Source organism: Pteropus vampyrus, unplaced genomic scaffold (assembly GCF_000151845.1).
Source record: "Pteropus vampyrus isolate Shadow unplaced genomic scaffold, Pvam_2.0 Scaffold577, whole genome shotgun sequence".
In the NCBI taxonomy this organism is placed as follows: domain Eukaryota; kingdom Metazoa; phylum Chordata; class Mammalia; order Chiroptera; family Pteropodidae; genus Pteropus; species Pteropus vampyrus.
The window spans coordinates 77,216-97,468 of NW_011889358.1; the positions used below are offsets into that span (position 1 = coordinate 77,216).

The following is a 20,253-nucleotide window of genomic DNA, read 5'->3' on the forward strand; positions in this document are numbered from 1 at the left end:
TTCTATTGGGATTATTGTTGGTATAAGGTATAAATATATTGAATTTTCTTCTAACTGATAGAGCATTTGTTTTGTTGTGACCAGAATAACCAGACTCAACTTGAGTGCTCTTAACCAGGAGACAGTTTATTAGCCAGCGGCTGTCCTTGCAAAGGAGCAGCCCCGAATTGCCAAGATACAAGGTTGTTAAGCCCCAAATCCTATTCCTTATTCTGTCTTAAACACAAAGGTCCATCTTTCTTCTATTCACTACCTGTCAACCCACTGGTCAGGTGTGCAAGCGGGGAGTACAGAAGCAGAAAGCTTGTTGTTAGAATGTTATGTTCCTATGGGTGATTGCCTGTGTTCCCATGGGCTATAGCCAGTGTTCCCATGGGCGATGGCCAAACAGTAATTTTCAGCTTATATACAATTGATTATTTTTCATGCCACGCAAGCAAGCAGGGTTACACAGGCTAAAATTGGCAGTTAGCGTATGAGCTCATTGTTACAAGTTTCATGATTAACAGAATGTGGTTAGGGGTTCCAGAAACTAGGCCTAAGGTATAGACTTCCTTTTTCCAGTTTCAGGTTTTAATTATTCTTTAACCCTTTCACATTTCAGCAGGCTATTACAGTTTGAATGTCATTTAATTAAAACTGAATCATCATTATTATTTTTTGGTCTCATTTTTAAATTCGTTTTTAGGAATTTTCTTAAATTTCTTCATTTGGGAAGAAAGAAATGGAACCATAATCAGTCTGCAAATTTTAAAAATGTTTCTAAAAGACAAAGTAAAGTTTCCCTTGTACCCCAGACTCAGTTTCACTCTTTATTTATATCACCTTATTTATATCATTACTGGATGGAAACCAAGTTAAAAGAGAAAAGATACTTGATGTCTAATATTTGATTATCCATATTAACTATTAAGGTTAAGAGTAAAAAGATAATCTTTGCCAGTGAAAGTTGATCACTTCATGGAGAAAGGGTGGTGTTAAGGAAGCATGATGAAATAATAAAAGGGTGTGGAGGGTCATGATACAATCAAGAGATGATTGAATAATTGTAATGCATTCTTTTTGTTGGATGGCTAGGGAAGTAAATAGAGGATTAAGCCAACAGAAGCAGAAATTACATGGGTTTAACTTGGAATTTCTAAAAATGTTAAATAATAGATGTGAGTACTTTATTAGAAATTCTAAATCACTTATCTATCATGAAGGGTGATCAAAATTTCTTTATACTTTTCTACCCATTATTCCATATCATGAGAGAAGTTCTTGATCTCTACTACATGTAGGATAAAATGATAGCATTTGAAGTGTTCACAACTGATATTAAAATAAATGAAAGCATCTTTTTAGATTAAGAAAAAGGAAAATACCTACTTTGTTTGATATAAATGGAATATAGTTAAATTACATGTGGTTTAGTTTCACACTGATACTAGAGTCTAATATAGAAATTTTCAAAGCCAGAAGAAAGTGTTAAAACTAAGTTTTAGTTACATTTCTTGAATGAAACAATGAGAATATGATGCATAATCCACTACCACACTTCACATGACTTCTTTCTTAAATTTACTTAATTTTTTTTCCCACACATATCATGCATTTATGGTAGTTTAATTTTGTTCTCTTCTCTCTTGACACCCATTTTCTTCTAAAAATGTTGCTCATTGCCTATTGGCATCTTGTATTTTCTTTCCATTACCCTCTCTTCAAATTGACCACATACTCTATAGTCTGATTTTCTTTAGGGGTTGAGTGTGCTGGCTGAAAAATTACTTCTTGGCTATTGCCCATGGGAACATAACACTCTAACAATAAGCTATCTGCTTCTGTACCCTTGCTTGCGCAGCAGATTTATGGGTTGACAGTTAGTAAAAAGAAGAAAAATAGACTTGTGTGTTCAAACAAGATGAAGAATAGGGGTTTAGGGCTTAAAAACCCTGTACCTCTACATTTCAGAGCTGCTTAATTTGGTGTCTGCGTACCCCTGGCAGATCCAGCTGGCTGAATAAAGAGTGTGTTTCCTATAACTCACTGTTTTCTTGTGGTCCATGTGTCTATCGGGAGCTGGCAGCTACAACATTTGGAGGCCCCAGCGAGATCTCAGGGAGTGGCCCTGAGATCTAAGAGCGGACCGACCTCCGAAGCGGTTGCTGTCCCTGTTGGAACTCAAAGGGGTGGCCACCCTGAGACGTTCCAGGGCCCTTGAATGCCGTGATAGGGTCAATGCAATTGTCAAGGACGCAACCTTTAGGACGCACTCTTTGTTCCTGATCCTGCCGGGAATCTGCGAGGCCTCGACGACTGGATAAAAAGGTACCTTTCTATTTCTGTTGACTGGTCATCAGGGGTCTGTGGAGAGACTGGATGCAGTCATATCTCCCAGACCATGGCCAGGCCATGAGATGCCACCTCCTGTGCCCTGTCATCGGGTTCTGTCTATTGTCTTTAGTCTTGTCTGGGTTGTAGGTGGTGGACCTCTCTGGGTTTTCTCCAAGCAGACTAAGAACATTGTGTGAAGTTGAGTGGCTGTCTTTTGGTGTAAACTGGAGGGTTCTTTTGACAGGGGTTTAATGAGGAATGTTTAAAAGATTGTCACAGGAGACCCGGGACATCCCAATCAGTTTCCCTACATTGATCAATGGTTAAACCGTGTTCAGAAGCCCCCTCCTTGGCTCCACTGGTGTGCCCTTTCTCTAGGAGCACGAGTCTTAGTTGTAGGCACCCCGAAACATATGGCAACTGAATCTCCAAGACGGCCCAGTCCCTCATTCCTCCAATCTCCACTGGAGGACAGTGACCTTCCCCCATCCTATAATCCAGGACAAAAGAGGCCAAATAGCACCGCCTCACCTCCTCCGACACGGCAGGTAACTCCTATGGGCCTCCTGCTCCCGCTCCAGGTGGGGTACCAGCCAACACAACCACCCTGGCCATCCTCCCCTTGTGAGAAGCACCACCCCAGGGTCATCACACAGACAGGCCCTTTATAGTTTACGTGCCTTTCTCAACTGGTGACCTGTACAACTGGAAGGTACAGAATCCGCCTTTCTCTGAGAAAACTCAGGCATTAATGGGACTCTTAGAAAGTGTCTTTCAGACTCACCGCTCCACATGGGATGATTGCCAACAGCTTTTAATTACCGTCTTCACCGCGGAAGAACGTGGACACATTTGGGCTGAAGCACAAAAGATAGCTGCTGGAGGGAGAAAAGTTGAGGAAGCAGGGGAACAGATTGAGGAAGAATTTCCCTCCACCCGCCCAGACTGGGGACACAATTCTCAGGCAGGGAGAACAGCATTAGATCCGTACCACCAGATTCTAATTAGGGGAATTAGGATGGCTGCTCGTCAGCCAACTAACCTTTCTAAGGTAACTGAAGTTATACAGGGACCTCAGGAATCCTCCGGAGCATTTCTTGAACGAGGCATACCGGGTATATACCCCCATTGATCCTGAGGCCCCTGAGAACCAGCGGGCAATTAATGTAGCCTTCGCTACTCAGGCAGCCCCTGATATTCAGTGTAAATTACAAAAATTAGAAGGTTTCACAGGGATGAACCTGTCTCAATTTGTCGAGATAGCCCAGAAAGGAGGCACTGGATGACCCCAAATGTATGGCTAAAATCTAAAGCTACTGTCATCAATCCAGCCAATCTGTTGCCAGACCCAGACTCCAAGACCCCTGTTCCTGACTGCATAGATTTTACTGACGCTGTGTGTTCCTTGTGGCCAGACCTCAGAGACTCCCCTCTGCCTGAGGCTGATGAAGTTCTGTTCACAGACGGGAGCAGCTTCATGCAGGAAGGAAGAAGGTATACTGGGGCAGCGGTTGTAACTCTAACTGGCACCATCTGGTCATAAGCTCTTCCCCATGGGACTTCTGCTCAAAAGGCTGAACTCATTGCCCTCACTGAGGCACTAAGATGGGGAAAGGATAAGGCGGTCACAATATACACTGACAGCCGGTACGCCTTTGCCACTGCACATGTACACGGAGCCATCTACAAGGAAAGAGGGCTTCTGACTTCAGCTGGGAAGGACATCAAGAACAAGGGGGAGATCTTAGCCTTACTTGAAGCCATGTGGATGCTTAAGGCTCTTGCTATTGTTCATTGTAAAGGGCATCAAAAAGGGAATAGTCCTGAGGCTGAGGGAAACCGACAAGCTGATGCAGAGGCAAGAACAGTGGCCACAAGGCCAGTGGGGCCCCCACCACATTTACTGACTGTTGTCCCTCACCCAGAACTGCCTCCATCTCTGACCTATACGGCAGAAAAGAACATATATTTTCAAGATAAGGGAGCCACTAGGAACCAACAGGGGTGGTGGACGACCCCAGATGGAAAAATCGGGCTCTCACGGGCCCTTGGAAGGACTCTCCTCCACCAACTACACCAAACCATACACCTAGGGCGAACTAAGATGCTCCAAGCTTTAGACCCCTACTTTCACTTGTTAGAAGGGAAAAGAACTGCAGAGGAGATTGCCTCACGATGCCCGGTTTGTGCCCAAGTTAATCCAAAGAATGAGAAGATAGTAAAACATAGACGTAGGAAAAGAAGAACTTATCTGGGGGACCACTGGGAAGTCGATTTCACTGAGATAACTCCTACTGTGGGGGGCTACAAATATTTGTTTTTATAGACACATTTTCAGGATGGGTAGAGGCCTTCCCCACCAGGAAAGAGACTGCCTTAGTAGTTACTAAGAAACTACTACAAGAAATTCTCCCTCGATTTGGTCTCCCCAGAACTTTAGGGTCAGATAACGGGCCAGCCTTCGTAGCGAAGGTATCACAACAATTGGCTAGCTACCTAAATTTGCAATAGAAACTTCACTGCGCCTACCGGCCCCAAAGTTCGGGCCAAGTAGAGCGAATAAATCGGACTCTAAAAGAGACATTAGTCAAGTTAGGATTAGAAACTGGTGAGACCTGGGTAGAACTTCTCCCCTTTGCTCTTCTCCGAGCCAGGTGTACTCCATATATTAATGGATTCACCCATTTGAAATTTTCTTTGGAAAACTCCCACCTTTAGTACCAAAAATAGAAGATGAGAAAAAGGCAGAACTATGTAACCCAGTCTTACTTAAATCTTTACAGGCCCTTCAAAGTGTACAGAAGGAGATTTGGTCCCTGGTTCGTGCTGCCCACTCAGCCCCGGGGGATGGACTTCCCCATCAGTTTCAGCCTGGGGACTCTGTGTGGATCCGGAAGTTCACTTCCAAGGGACTAAAACCCAAATGGAAAGGATCCTTCACTGTCTACTTGATGACGTCCACTGCAGTTAAAGTAGATGGCATCCCATCATGGATTCATCACTTCCACGTGAAGGCAGCATGAGAGTGGACAGCTCAGGAAGACGAGACCTTAAGACTAAGACTCAAGCGTACATAAGTCTAACCCTCCGTTTTTTCCTCTTTAGCCCAGGCATACAGAAACATACACTGGCCTAGAGTATGGGAGCTTATAGTAACTGAGACCGGTGAAATCATTGCCCAGAATGTCACGAGCCACGGTATTCCAGAGATCCAAGTAAACTTGTGCCGGCTTGCCAGAGATCCCCTCGCCATTACAACAGTTGGACACCACCTTGGATCAGGACCCTTCCTAGGTGGAGGAGCATGCTTAGGCTACAAGGGGGGACCCGGCTATGGCATATTATTGGCTGAGAAAAGCCTCTTAGAGATAGGACTCTATATTTATCCTCAAGGACATTACCTAGGGATATCTAGCTGCATGGGTATTATAGGACTTGGATGTAAGGGCCAAGGCCTATTTTCTTGTGCTAAGTGGGGTTATGAGACTATCTCCACTATAGCTAATTATAAAAAACAGAATGATGATCATATTAGATTAATAAGAGGACCAAACCCCTCCACATGCTCTCTTGGGTTTTGCAATCTATCATAATCACCATCAAAACTAGTAGCTCTGGGAGACAACACTATAGGCTCACAGGACAGACACGGTGTATCAGATTATATAAAACCAGGTATGATTCAGGATTATATTCTACTATACAGGTTAAGGACTCTCCCAGGAAAGCTAACCCCCAGGAAAGCTAACCCTATAGGACCCAACAAACCACTTCTAGTTCCGGGACTACCCCAAAGTCTTATACCTAAGAAAACTTCTGTTTCTGGAACAACTCCAACTCCAGCTCTATCCCCTCCAAGTAGTAGCCTAACAGCTATTAAACCCCAGGCATTTGACCAACCACAACCAAAACCAGAAGGAGCATTAATAACTATACTAACAACAATATACAAGAGCTTAAATAAGACCACCCCAGACATAGGACAAGATTGCCGGTTGTGCCTAAACCCCAAACCCCCTTACTATGTCGGGGTAGGAACTCCCCTAAACTTAACTGAGCTCAGCAGGCTAGAACTTCAAGTTGATTCACTAACAGAAATAGTCCTCCAAAATAGAAGAGGTTTAGATTTATTATTCTTAGAACAAGACTATGGCTCTAGGTGAAACTTGTTGCTTCTATGCCAATAACTCTGAAATAATTAGAGAAAGCTTACTACTAGTACAGAGAAATTTAGATGCCAGGGAAAAACAAAGACTAGAATCAGATAACTGGTTAGAAGTGTTGTTAGAACATCCTATGATGTTCTAACATCATAGGATGTTCTAACAGCCCTTCTATCTGCTATAGCTGGACCTTTAATCCTCCTCCTCCTCTTATTAACTTTTGGCCCATGTTTCCTCAATTTCTTGTTTAGATATATAAGGAAAAGAATTAATTCTATTCAACTTTTAGTAATACAAAATAGAGGCTATGAACAAATTCCACATAAAGAATCAAGGATTTGATTTTCCGTTAAGGCCAGTGGGGAATGTGCTGGCTGAAAAATTACTGCTCGGCTATCGCCCATGGAAATATAACATTCTAAGAATAAGCTTTCTGCTTCTGTTCCCTGCTTGCGCAACCAACCTGTGGGTTGACAGTTAGTAAAAAGAAGAAAAATAGACTTGTGCGTTCAAACAGGATGAAGAATAGGGGTTTAGGGCTTAAAAACCCTGTACCTCTACATTTCGGGGCTGCTTAATTTGGTGTCTGCGTACCCCTGGCAGACCCAGCAGGCTGAATAAAGAGTGCATTTCCTATAACTCACTGATTTTTGGTGGTCCGTGTGTCTATCGGGGGCTGGCAGCTACAACAGAGAAGGATAAAATCTGAGCAGAATATGATTTGTATAAATCTGATATGCTTGCACTGTTTTATAAAATGCTAAATTTTATCAATACATTAACTAAAGTTGAAAATTTTAAAAAAACGATACTAATGTTGACAATTAACATTAATTTCTCATATGCTATGAGATCAATCTCAACATCTTTGCCTACAAAAATAGTAAAATGTCAAATAAATAAATGAATAAAGGTGCTTTTAATCAGAAAAATGATAATGGAATGGTGAGATGTGGTTAAATTTCAGTATATAAATGGATTTTTTTCAAACATGAGACTGAATGAGAATACCTTGGGAATAAGTGTAGAAAGAAACAGAACAGATCCAAATACTGAGCCTTGGGCCAATCCAACATGCAGAGGTCAGAAAATAAGGCGGTATCAGCAGAAAATGTGTAGAAAGAGCACATAGCGACATATGAGGGATGAATACCAGGTGAGCATGATGAAGTAAAGAAAGAATTTAGGCAGATAAAAAGGTAACTGTTTTCTGGCCTGGCGGAAAATGAAGAAACATTCTCTCTGGAGGAGATAAATCATATTTAACCCAATTTTTTTTTTTTTTTTTTTTTTTTTGGTAAGGAAAACTAATAAACAAACTATGTGTACTGTGTTCAAGGACAGAAGTTGAAATATAATTTTGGATAACCAACCTGTGTTCTTTTTTAAGATACATTTAAATAAGGATTACTTATGGCCCAGATGGTAGGCCTGTTTTTCTTTCTGTTTTCTTTCCACAGTTGTCTTTTTTCCACTTTACAAAAGATAAGCATACTTTTCACTTATTCTGAGTTTTATTATATTGTTATAACACTGTAATGCTATAATTACTATAATGTACCTCAGTTATTATCATTTATGGGGCATCAAAGGGACTCTTCAAAATATTGATGTCAATGAAACCCCATTTCTCAAGGTACCATAACTAACCACAGTTTTTTTGTAACAACTGCATTTCCTATGTAATTTTACTTTTAATTTTTAATAATTTTTAATGAAAAAACAAGCTCCAAGGTATAAATATGTAAAATATAATTTGTAAACAGGCAACATCTTTCGTATACATTGTTGTTCATTAAGAGTGTAAAGGCATTGATCAAGAGAAATATTCTATTATTTCAAATTTATTTTTTAAAGTCACAACCCTAATGGTACTTTATATCATCATGCTTGAAACAATAAGTTTATTTTTAATTAAATGATAAAGAGAAAGGCCAATTTGTGTTTTGTAGGCATTTTTGTATATTTTTTCATCTTTCCTATTTCTCCTTAGAGACACTATTCCCTTAGGTTTCCACAAAGAAGAATTCACTCCTTTTAAATAATTTGAAACTAGCAAATATTTCCCAAGTTTCAAGCTAATCATCTCAGCTATGATAATCTTTATGAATGTTTACAAGGTGGGATTTGTTGGACACACATCTTATAAATTATTTGGTATTAAAAAGGTATTTATTAGAAACCAGATATATGTGATAGTGAAGAAAAATTACTAAAAAGTCTTAGTTCAGATTTGAATTAAACTGAGAAATTATTTTATATGAATATTCTTTCCTACAAAATTAAATGTTGTTTTCCAAGAAGTACATTTGCCTTTCAATATGGTTGATCCTTGCTCATATAATCCAGAGAAAAACAGAAAGATACCAACCTGTACTGCTAATGGTAAGTTAAATAGTGGTGTTACTTTTCTTTAAAAAATTTAAGAATAATTACAAATACTATGTGAGTTACATACAAATAAATAACAGTGATTTAAAGATGATATTTATTATTTCACTTTGTATAAAATATTATTTCTCATTTCTTATTTTATGAATCCATATTGCAAGAGTATAGGTTTTGATTTATTCACTCACCTGCATTTCTAATGCTTTAGTGTTTAAACCATACACTGAACTGTAGAAATGTGGAGGGAATGATATCTATTCTATTGCTCTCTATATAAAGAGAGCCTGGACAGCCCTAAAAATTAGTCAAACATAACAAGGTTGGAGGTATTTTTCCTAGAGAATTGACTTCACATGTTTTAATACATTTTTAAAAATAGGAAAATAGCTTTTTTGCAAGTGCTAATTCTGGTCAACACTTGGAGCAATGATAGCTTATCATTGATAATGATCAATTGCCAAATCTGCACTGGTTGCAGAACAAATATCTACTATGTGACTTGAAATTACTCTGATATCAACACTGAACCTACAGGAATGCTCAATGTATTTTGCAGAAAAAGTGGAAGTTAGAACAAGGACATATTAACAAAATGAACAGGGACAAATAAAGGTGAGATTGGGGAAGAAAGATTTAGATTCATTTATGGTTCTTTAAGATTTATCATTTTCATCAACAGCCTGGAAATAATTCACCAAAAACTTTTAAGAAAAAATAATGCTGAAAATATGAAGTGAGAAACTATAATTTGCTAAAAGAATAAATTGTTAATCTAGATAATGTGGGGTTCATATATGAGGTAACAGGCTAAATCATGTAGAAGGGAAATATTGTGTATTTAGTGATAAAAGAAGAAAAACTTCAGAACAGGCAAGGATATTGATTGGCAAAATTAATTAATTAATTAACGAGTAATGTAATATAAATATTTTTTATTTAAAAGAAAGAAAATGTACACTATACGATATAGTTTATTTCTCTTTGTCGGTGCTTGTGCTGAGTTTATTTGGAAAGAGTTCACCTGTTTTGCAATTTGACAACAAAGATCTCCTTGGGGTAAGAGAAAATCTGGCTTTATTTATTTTTTTATGTTTAATTTTTTCTGACTTTATTGAAATATAAACAATTAGTTGCTCATATTTACATTATACAATTCAATGAGTTTTTTAAAAATTATAGTTGGCATACAATAATAGACCCGTTTTAGTTGTACAGCCTTGTGATCAGGCATCCACATAACTCACAAAATGATCACCCCACTAAATCTAGTACCCCAATTCCCCCTTACATATTTATTATAACATTATAAACCACCTTCCCTTTGCTATGCTGTACATCTCCATGCCTGTTCTGCAACTATCCATTTGTACCTCTTAATCCCTTTGCCCTCTTTTTTCCCCCTAATTCCCCTCCCATCTAGTATCCCTCTAAATATTCTCTGTATATATGAGTTTATTTCTGCTTTTGTTGTTGTTGTTGTTGTTGCTGATTTTGTTCTTTAGATTCCACATGTATGTGAAATCATGCAATATTTGTCTTTCTCTGTCTGACTTACTTCATTCAGCGCAATACCCTCTAGATCCATCAAGGCAATATCTTTTTCCATCTCCTTCCTTTTAGTCTGTGTGTCTTTTAATCTCAAGTGAGTTTCTTGGCAGCATATGTAGAGGTCTTGTTTTCTTATCCATACAGCCACTCTATCTTTTGGTTGGAGCACTTAATTCTTTTCCACTTGAAGTACTTGTCGATAGGAATGTAGTTATCACCATTCTTTCTTTATTCATGTTTTTGATATATGTTTTTTCTTCTTAAAAAAGTCCCTCCAACATTGAGAAAATCTGACTTTAAATATGGCTCTAGAATATTTGTCCAATCAGTGTTCTGAATTCACTGTTATTATTTTTGCTTTTATAAATTATAAAAGTTTGAAAATAACATGTTTTATTGAATAATATCTATTGGTAGAATGTTATTAAGAATGAATAAATTTTTATGACAAGTAAAATGCACTATAATATCTCACTGAAGGAGTACTTTATTATTAATTACTATTTTAAAATATATTTGTAAAAATTATACCTGCATGTACCATATGTGGTCATTTATAAAAATGGGGTCGATTTGTATAAACCTTTTTGTAATTTTATATCTAAAATATTTTTAGATGATTTCTAAATAGAATATATATTCATCACTTAAAATGAATAAAATTATTTTTAAAAAGCTTATTTTTAAATATTTAGATTATTTTCTATTTTTCACTCTTAAAGTATGTCATGATATATATATCTAATGTGAAAGTTGAATTTCTTTTTAAGAAAGATGAATTTTTCATTACGTATTCTAAACAATTTTTTTTTTTCAGAAATTTGTTTTGTCTGTTCACATTACTGAACTATCTTATTGTAATATTTTCAGTTTAATATATTGGATAGTCTAAGGGCCCAATCAGGTCAATAGAAAGTAAATCTATTTTCTTTATGAATCAAGTATTTAACTGAATTTTATAATTTATAGTTTCTCTTTCTAATCTTGCTTAATTGGTTAGAGATTTTAGTATATTGCTGAACAACAGGGATCATCAGTATCCTTGTATAGGTCTGATTCCAGTAAAATATACCTGCTAGAATTACATCAATTATTAATACCTTACATAGTCTTCCTATTCTTAGAAAACTTTAATTAATGAATTTATATCAGATGTTAAAATATGAAGTGACATCTCTAAAATTTGCTACACATATAGTTTTTATGTGTCTCGATTTCTTCACTGATTGATTATTAAGCAGTTATTAGACATTGATGCATTCTATACATACCTCATTTTATCCTTATAATGAGGTCAAAATGATTTTTATCTCTTTTTTATAGGTTAAAATTTAAAGGAAATTAATTTTGTCAAGACCATATAATTAGTAATAAATGATAGAGTAAAATTTACAAAAAGATCTCTCTGACTTTGGTTCTAAACTCTTAACAGCCATATTACACTGTTCCTTACGTTTTATTTTTTGTGTGTGTGATCCTTAAACTTTAAAAAGTTCATTCTTAAACAATAAAAGGAGTGTCCAAATTTTTAACCTTAAGAGTAGACCGCCATTTGTCTCATTAACCATTAACATGTTTTTCTTTCTCAGATCCGTGCTGGATCCTGTGTGGATTAGCAGTTTGAAGTCCTGTTTCTAATTTCTAGCTGGCTCCCACTGTTGCTAGACTTCAGCTCTGTTATTCACTCTGTTTTCATCATTGGCCAATCTGAGATTCTGAAAACCTACAATTACAAACATAAGATACTGGCAGAATGTAGTTGTCCCATCCAAATCACACACTTCCAATATTTTCTCTGTTAATAGTCACTGGTTAGATATATGAGTGATTGCTGGAGACATGTAGACATAGGCAATGTGACAAGAAAACTGATTTTGCACTGTCACAAAGCTGAACCTGAAAAGTAGGTTTAGATTCTAGATACCTGTGACTGAATGGAGACTGTGAAGAGATACAATGCATTTTCTCTTTTATTCTTATGGTCTCAGTTACATGTGCAAAATGTTGAAGTCTTGAATAGATTACTATTACTTTTTTTTTTTTTGGTAAATATGGCTATATCTGCATTGTATTAACTTTCAATTTTTCCTAGATTCAACTAGTATTAATTTTGTTGCAATATTACAGTTTATGCTCTTAAAAAAAATTTCTATGTCTTCATTAGTAACTCTAAGGGAAGTTGGAAGAGGGTGCAATAGGGTGCTAAGTAAATGTCACTTTAATATGAAATAGAAAATTTCAGAATTTAACTATAGATTTTAATTCATTATACCGGTATAATTTTATTTTGATGAAATTAATAATTAAAAATGAATGGATTATTTTTCAATCCTGAATGAAGATTTTATCTAATTTATTTTACAAATACATAAATTTGGAGTTAGTTACAAATGACTAGAAGTTTGTAAGCAAGGGTGAAAAAATAATTTATTATGGGTTTTGCAGGTCAATTTCCAAAACTGAGTTGATTTCTATAGTTATTTTAAAATAGTTTCTTTTGCACGGTTCTAGATCAAATCTTCAACATCATGGATTATTATCTTGCAAAGGGGTATGTTTGTGAATATGATTCCTTTTCTATAGCATTTTCTAGATATAAAGTTACTCATGTAGTTTCTCATTTTTCTATCTTTTTATTTCTAGAATAAATCCCAAAAGAGAAATGAAGAACCATACAAAGCAGATAGAGTTTATTCTTCTGGGACTGACAGATAATCCTCAGTTACAGATTGTAATTTTTTTATTTCTACTTCTGAATTACATGTTGAGCATGATAGGAAACTTAACCATTATTGCCCTCACTCTACTGGATTCCCATCTTAAGACCCCAATGTATTTCTTCCTCCGAAATTTCTCTTTTCTGGAAATTTCATTCACAAGCGCTTGTATCCCCAGATTCCTAATCATCATTGTAACCAGAGAAAAGACCATTTCCTATAATAGTTGTATATCTCAATTATTTTTTTATATATTCTTGGGGGTTACAGAATTTTTCCTTTTGGCAGCTATGTCCTATGACCGCTATGTTGCCATTTGCAAACCTTTGCATTATATATCCATTATGAGCAGCAGAGTTTGTCATCAGCTTGTACTCAGTTCATGGGCAATTGGATTCCTGGTCATTTTCCCTCCACTGCTTTTGGGTCTTAACCTGGATTTCTGTGCTTCAAATATCATCGATCATTTCATTTGTGACATTTCTCCTTTCTTGCAACTTTCTTGCTCAGATACACATTTACTAGAACTGATTGCGTTTTTCTTAGCTGTGCTGACCCTCATCGTCACCTTGTTATTAGTAATCCTTTCTTACTCTTACATCATCAAGACAATTCTAAAATTCCCTTCAGCTCAACAAAAGAAAAAAGCCTTTTCTACCTGCTCTTCTCACTTGATAGTTGTATCTATCACTTATGGTAGTTGTATATTCATCTACGTAAAGCCATCCGCAAATGAAAGAATCGGTGTAAGCAAAGGAGTAGCTGTGCTCAATACTTCAATTGCTCCTTTGTTGAACCCATTCATTTACACTCTGAGGAACCAGCAAGTTAAACAAGCCTTCAGAGATGTATTTAGAAAGACATTTTGTGTTTTAGACAAGTAATACTATTTATCGAAATAATTAACATAAAACGTAAAAGGAATAAAACCTATTTTGACTCTTCTAGTTTGAGAATTAATCTCTATTATTTAATTAGTTGGATCAAGCTTAAAAACTTTTTCCATTCTATACATTCTTAATTTAGCTTTCTCTTAATATTGAAACTTTTCTACATTGGAAATATAAAATTGCGAAATTTATTTTTTTCTACAACTGTTAGAATAAGATGAATGAAGGTTTTATTGTAATATAAAATATGAATTCTTGGAGTGCTGTATCCATTAAACAATTTAAATAAATGTACTATGTTTTATTTAAAAGCCATATCCTTCAAAGTTCTTAGAAAAATTGAATTTTGTCAGGATTAAATATACTTCAGATGCTCCAAGAGATTTTGCACTTTAAAAGAATGATCTAGAGAATTATTTTGTAATATCAATTGTTATTGACATTTTGTAATATCAATTGTTAATATAGTAAAAAAGCATAATTTCCTTTGAAATGAATCATACATTTTATTTTTGTGATTTTTAGTTTTCTTTGGTTGGGTAAAATTTTAAAATTGCAGTAGAAAATGAAATATGATTTAATACACAAGTAGTTGATTTCTCACATCATCTTTTTCAAGAACATATAAGCAAGTTTAATCTCTTGAACATGCCAATGAACATATTGAATAAATGAGAATACATGATGAATTTTATAATGTTATATATAATTATTTGTTTTTAATTCTGTGTGTTTCCTACATTAATTGATATCAAATATCAATTTCTCAAAGTGCAAATGACTACTTAAAAAATAAAATTATATTTTATTTCTTCCAAAATCGGCATATGAAATTATCTTTTTTTTTTTTAACTTTAGAATTCTTAGAACACATAAATGCCACAGCTCTATAACTGTCCTAAGGTAGATGCCATTAGACCTGTTCATTTATACCATAATGATGATTAAGCTATTAGCACTAGATTATTTTCCATATGTGCCAGTAGTATTTGTTCTTATCTTTGTCTACAGTTATCATACACTTCTCTAGTCAATATTCCTTAAAATATTTATCTATTAATTTTAATGACAATGGGAAAAGAAAACATAAATGGATGAATAAAAGTTTATTACTAGATCGTTGGTGGACTTAGATCTCCACAATAAATTGCAAGGAGACATTTAGAGACATACATGCAAAGTTAAAAAAACGATTTTTGTCAAACATCAAGACAATGATCGTTGTCAATCTGCCTAGAATAACTAGAAGAGATAAATTTATAGAGAAGTATGTTGCATAAACTTTCTATAATTTTTTCTTTATCTGTACAGCCTCATTGGATAAGAAACAAAGCAACATGTTTTGTACTCTACCTTCATCTCTGTAGCAGAGAGCATTTCCCTAAATGCCAGTAACACAACATCTTCCATTCAACAACATACAATATAACTTTATCACTTCTTTATCACAATATCACTTTGCAACTTCATGCAATATAACCGTATCACTCCTTCTAAGAAGAAGTAGGACGAATTCCTTTTCCTGAATTTGGGAAGAAGCTAGTGACTACTCCAACCAGTAGAGTTGATGCTAGGTGATTCCAAGGTTAAATCATGAAAAGAATATATCTCTTATCTAGATCTCTTTATTTTTGGGAAATTTATCCTTGAAACCCAACTACCATGCTGTGAAAAAGCCCAAACTGGCTCTTAAGAGAGAACACACAGAGAAGTGCATATTGGAAAAAAAAAAAACCCAACAGCCTAGCATTTGAAACCTATATAATTTTATTAAACAATGTCACCCCAATTAATTTAATTAAAGTAATAATAATAAAAAAACCCCAAGGCCTCAAACTGACAGCCTGATTCAACTGACATACATGTGAGTGAAGGGGTCTTAAGATGACTCCATTTTTCAGTTTTCAAGTCTTCCATATGAGGTCTCAAACATCATGGAGCAGAAACAAGACCTGCTGTACTTTGTATAAATTCCTGATGACAGAGTCTGTGAGCATAGAAACTGGTTGCTTTATGCAATAAAGCATTGAAGTAAGTTTTAATGGTGGTCTTCTGGCATGTGGGTGCTTACAACTGACATTTTTTTTCCCTATGGAAGTCATATAAAAGGAATCCGCAACTCACAGTAGAAACCTGCAATTAATTGATTTCTCCTGACAATTAATAAAAATATGGCTTGTATTTTTCAAAACTCATCAGATTGAGTACTTAAGATTTGTGCACTGCAGTGGATATAAATTTTACTTAAAAATTGTTAAAAAAATTGAATTCTGGATATTAGTTTTGCTTTTTAGTGTGATACAGATTATCGATTCTGTCATTGCTTTGTGTGTAGTCTAAGATTATGCAAGTGTTACATTGAAGAAAATGATACCAAAGTTTCTCATTGTAGGAGTAAGAAATTAGAAACACAGACAGGAAGTTTTTAAGCATTCTGTATATTACTGTTTACTTATATGCACACACACATATCTACACTGTCTTTTGAGAGGGCTTATAAGCAATAACCCACCAACATAACCAGTACCCACATCATTATTACCTAAAAGGAACCTGAGATCCTCAGAGAAATGACTATATTGTTCAGGGCTGGATCAAGGAAAATATAAGAGAGCTGAAATTACCTTGTTTTAGGGAAGTTTCAAAAAATGAAGAGTACGTATAAAAAAAGTTCAGAAGCTAATTAGAAGAGGCTCTGACTCACCATATTTGGATAATATGCATATCAACATAAATGATGATATGAACAGATTATAACTTAGTTGAATGAAATAAGAGTCCTTGAATCAATACTGCTTTATAATAAGTAATATTCACAAGAGAGAAAAAAATCATCTTTATAGTAAAATATGATGACTAATCAATATAGAAATGATGATTAAGTTAGCAAATGATCAATGGATGCTAAAACTAGTGGATGCAAGTTTCATAGAAAGCAAGATATTTACATAGTCTTAAAATATCTAACAAATTACATATTATTACATATAGAAGTACAAAATGTACACAATTGTGATGCTAGAGAAGGGTGTGTGGAGTCCTTGTAATATTTTTGAAAACAATTCTTTAAGTTTAAAATTTCAAAAATGGTACAAAAACAGGAAGGAAATTAAATTTTGGGTAGTGAATACACAATGCAATACACATGTGACCTATTATTGAATGACACACTTGAAACCTATATGATTTTATTAACCATTGTCATCCTAATAAACTTAATTTTAAAAATGAAAACAGTAAAATAATAAAATAATAAGATAAACTAGCTTAGACTAAAAGAACCATTCTCAAACTATAATATGACTTGTGGGCTCCCCTTACAAGGGTAGTCATGATAGACTATGAACTATTACAAAAATTACTGTGTCATATCTTCATATGTGAGACGTTGACTTACAAATGACTGAGAGTTAGTAATACACTAATTGACTCATTAAGCCAAGAATTTCTTGTCCATACACAAATGTTAGAATTTGTTGAGGTATACTATTTGGAATTTTTTAAGAAGGTTGTTTGTTGTACAACATCTGAAAATTTTTTTTATCTGTGCTCAAACATTCTCATAACTTTAGGAGATGATTCCGTGTTTTCCAGTCATAAGTAGTAGAATCTGTTCATTAAAGTTTGCACTAATTATTTTCTCTTTTTAATGTGAAACTATTGTTAGATTGAATTAATCCTTATATTAATTTCCTTTTGAATTTATGGGTAATTTTAAGAGCACATAATGATAATAATGGCATGCAGCAACAATATTTTAATTATAAACATTTTTACTAAAATTTCCAGGTATGAGGCATATGAATGCATTTCAAATCAAATACGAATCATTTATATTTCTGTTGCTGAAAGGTTGTTACTATCTCAGAAAACAGAAAAGAATGCATACAATCAACTTTCCAATTTTTATGCCCTTTTCATATAAGGTCTTCTAAATATTAGAAAGAACATCTAAATGTGCTATGACTGAAACAAAAACTTTGACATGAATGTTCATGTCAGCATTGTTCACAATAGCCCCAAATGGAAACAATCTCAGTGTCCACCGGCAGATGAATGCATAAACAAATGGGGTGTATCCGTGCAATGGAATCTCATTCTTGTATGAAAAGGAATAAAGTACCGATAGATTCTACAACATAGATGGGTCTTGAAAACATTATGCTAAGTAAAAAGAGCAAGACAAAAGAAGCCATGCATATTGCATAATTTCATATATATGAAAGGTGTAGAACAGGCAAAATATAGAGACAGAAAGTAATGGTGGCAAGGGCTGGAGGAAAGGAGTAAAATGGAGTCACTGCTTCATAGATATGGAGTTTCTTACTGAGATGATGAAAATGTTCTAAGGTTAGATAATGGTGATGATTGCACAACTTTGTGAATGTAACAATAGTCATTGACTGCATGCAGTAAAATTGTTAAAAAGGAGAATTTTAAGTTACATGAATTTTATTATAATAAAAATATACCTGGAGAGGAATATTAGAAAATACATAGATTGAACTGGAAGATCTAAGAACCTTTAGAATCCTAACTTCATGATTGTCAGGCCACTTTATGGAAATCCTTCTCTTGTTAGGAGAGGAGATTGAAAGGTGAGATGAAATAACAGAATGTGTTACTAACAAAAACAACATTGATTGCATAGCTGATGTACCTGGCGATAGTGCTTTTCAGTTTAGAAGAATCACAGGTTATCAAAGTCAGACAGGGCTTATGTTTTAGTCACTGTGCCCACCTTTAATCCAAGAACACAGGCCTAACCCTAAATGTCACATAATTACTTTGGTCCTGATAATGAACATTTTGGAGACTTTTGTGCATATTTCTTTATTCAGATCATCACATATTGATTTCAGTACATAAGAAATCTTTGGTGAATGATTTATGAGATCATGTTGATAATAAATAGGCTTCAAAGTTGGCAAGGAGAAAATAACTGCAATTTTATCTCATCTTTTTTCTCTTTATCAAAACATAAACTCTTAAAACATGCTACAGTAGGACAGATTAAGGCATATAAAATCTAGTACTTACATTTAGAAATGTTCAGACAAGCTTAATTTTTTTGATGTCAATAAAGTAATTTAATAAACAGAGATAAGCAGACACATTGATAAATAAGAGTGTATTATGACAGAGAGAGAGATCCCTACAGCTATGTCAGCGTATGTACTTCCAATTACAATGTCTTTTCTCACCCCTCCCCTACCAAAACCACACTTCTGCTTGAAAGGTAGTGTATTGTAGTAGATGGAAATTAATCAAAATCAGGATTCAGCCTCTTCTATTTGCTACCTATGATATAATTGTCAATTTACTCAATCTTCTGTCCACATTTTGATACAACTAAAACATATTTATAGAACTGGTAAGAGTATTCATAATAAAACTTGAAAAGAGTTTTGTGCTTTGGGGCCATTATAAAATAAAACAAAGTTGTACCTGAACACAAGCACTGCAAAACTGGTAGTCAAAAAAGGCAGTTATTTCCAAAATTCTGTCAATAGAAATAACTTAAAAGAATATTTAATTGCAATTTCAAAGTGTACTTTTAAAATTTAAAATAGTGAAATAAGCCAGACAGAAAAAATTGAAAACCACATGATACCATTTATATGTGGCATATGAACCTAAAAGCAAAAACCGAACAGGACAAACAGAGACTCATGGACATGGACAATAGACTAATGGTTACCAGAGGGCAGCGGGAAGGAGGGAGGAGGGAGGTAGATGGGGTAAAAGGGCTCATATATGTGGTGACAGAAAGAAATCTAACTATGAGAGGTGAAATTTTATTTATTTGTTTATTTATTTTTTGGTGAGGCAGCCCTTGGTTGACCTCACAGATTGCAAGGACCTTGTCATCTTACAATCCCTTATCTTTTATGCCGACAGCACCTGGTCTTCCTAGGTGGTCTCCCATCCAAGTACTAACGAGGCCAAACCCTGTTCAGAAGTGAAATTTGAAATAAAAAAAAATTGTTAATAGTCTCTGAAGTTCGAATTTAATATCAGAGGCAGTTTTTTTCCCAATTTTTCTTTAGTGATTAATTTTTGTCATTTTTGTCTGTTAGCCAAAAAAGTAATAATTTAATTTCAAAGGTAATAATTAAAAACGTGGTAGCATTATTAATGAAGATTTGTTTTCTTTCCTTTCCTCCCTCCCTCCCTCCCTTCATTCCTTTCCTTCCTCACTCTTGATCTTTCTTTCTTTTTTTTTTT

The 20,253-nt window shown here is 34.9% G+C and overlaps 2 protein-coding genes across 2 annotated transcripts in view; one reads left to right on the plus strand and one right to left on the minus strand.

The window, feature by feature from the left end:
- Window positions 1-20,253, minus strand: part of LOC105308442 (olfactory receptor 6C2-like) — a 57,412-nt gene that overhangs the window by 15,167 nt on the left and 21,992 nt on the right.
- LOC105308433 (olfactory receptor 6C70) lies at window positions 13,081-14,019 on the plus strand. Its single transcript, XM_011384406.1, has one exon. The coding sequence runs from the start codon at window positions 13,081-13,083 to the stop codon at window positions 14,017-14,019; it is 939 nt and encodes a 312-aa protein (XP_011382708.1).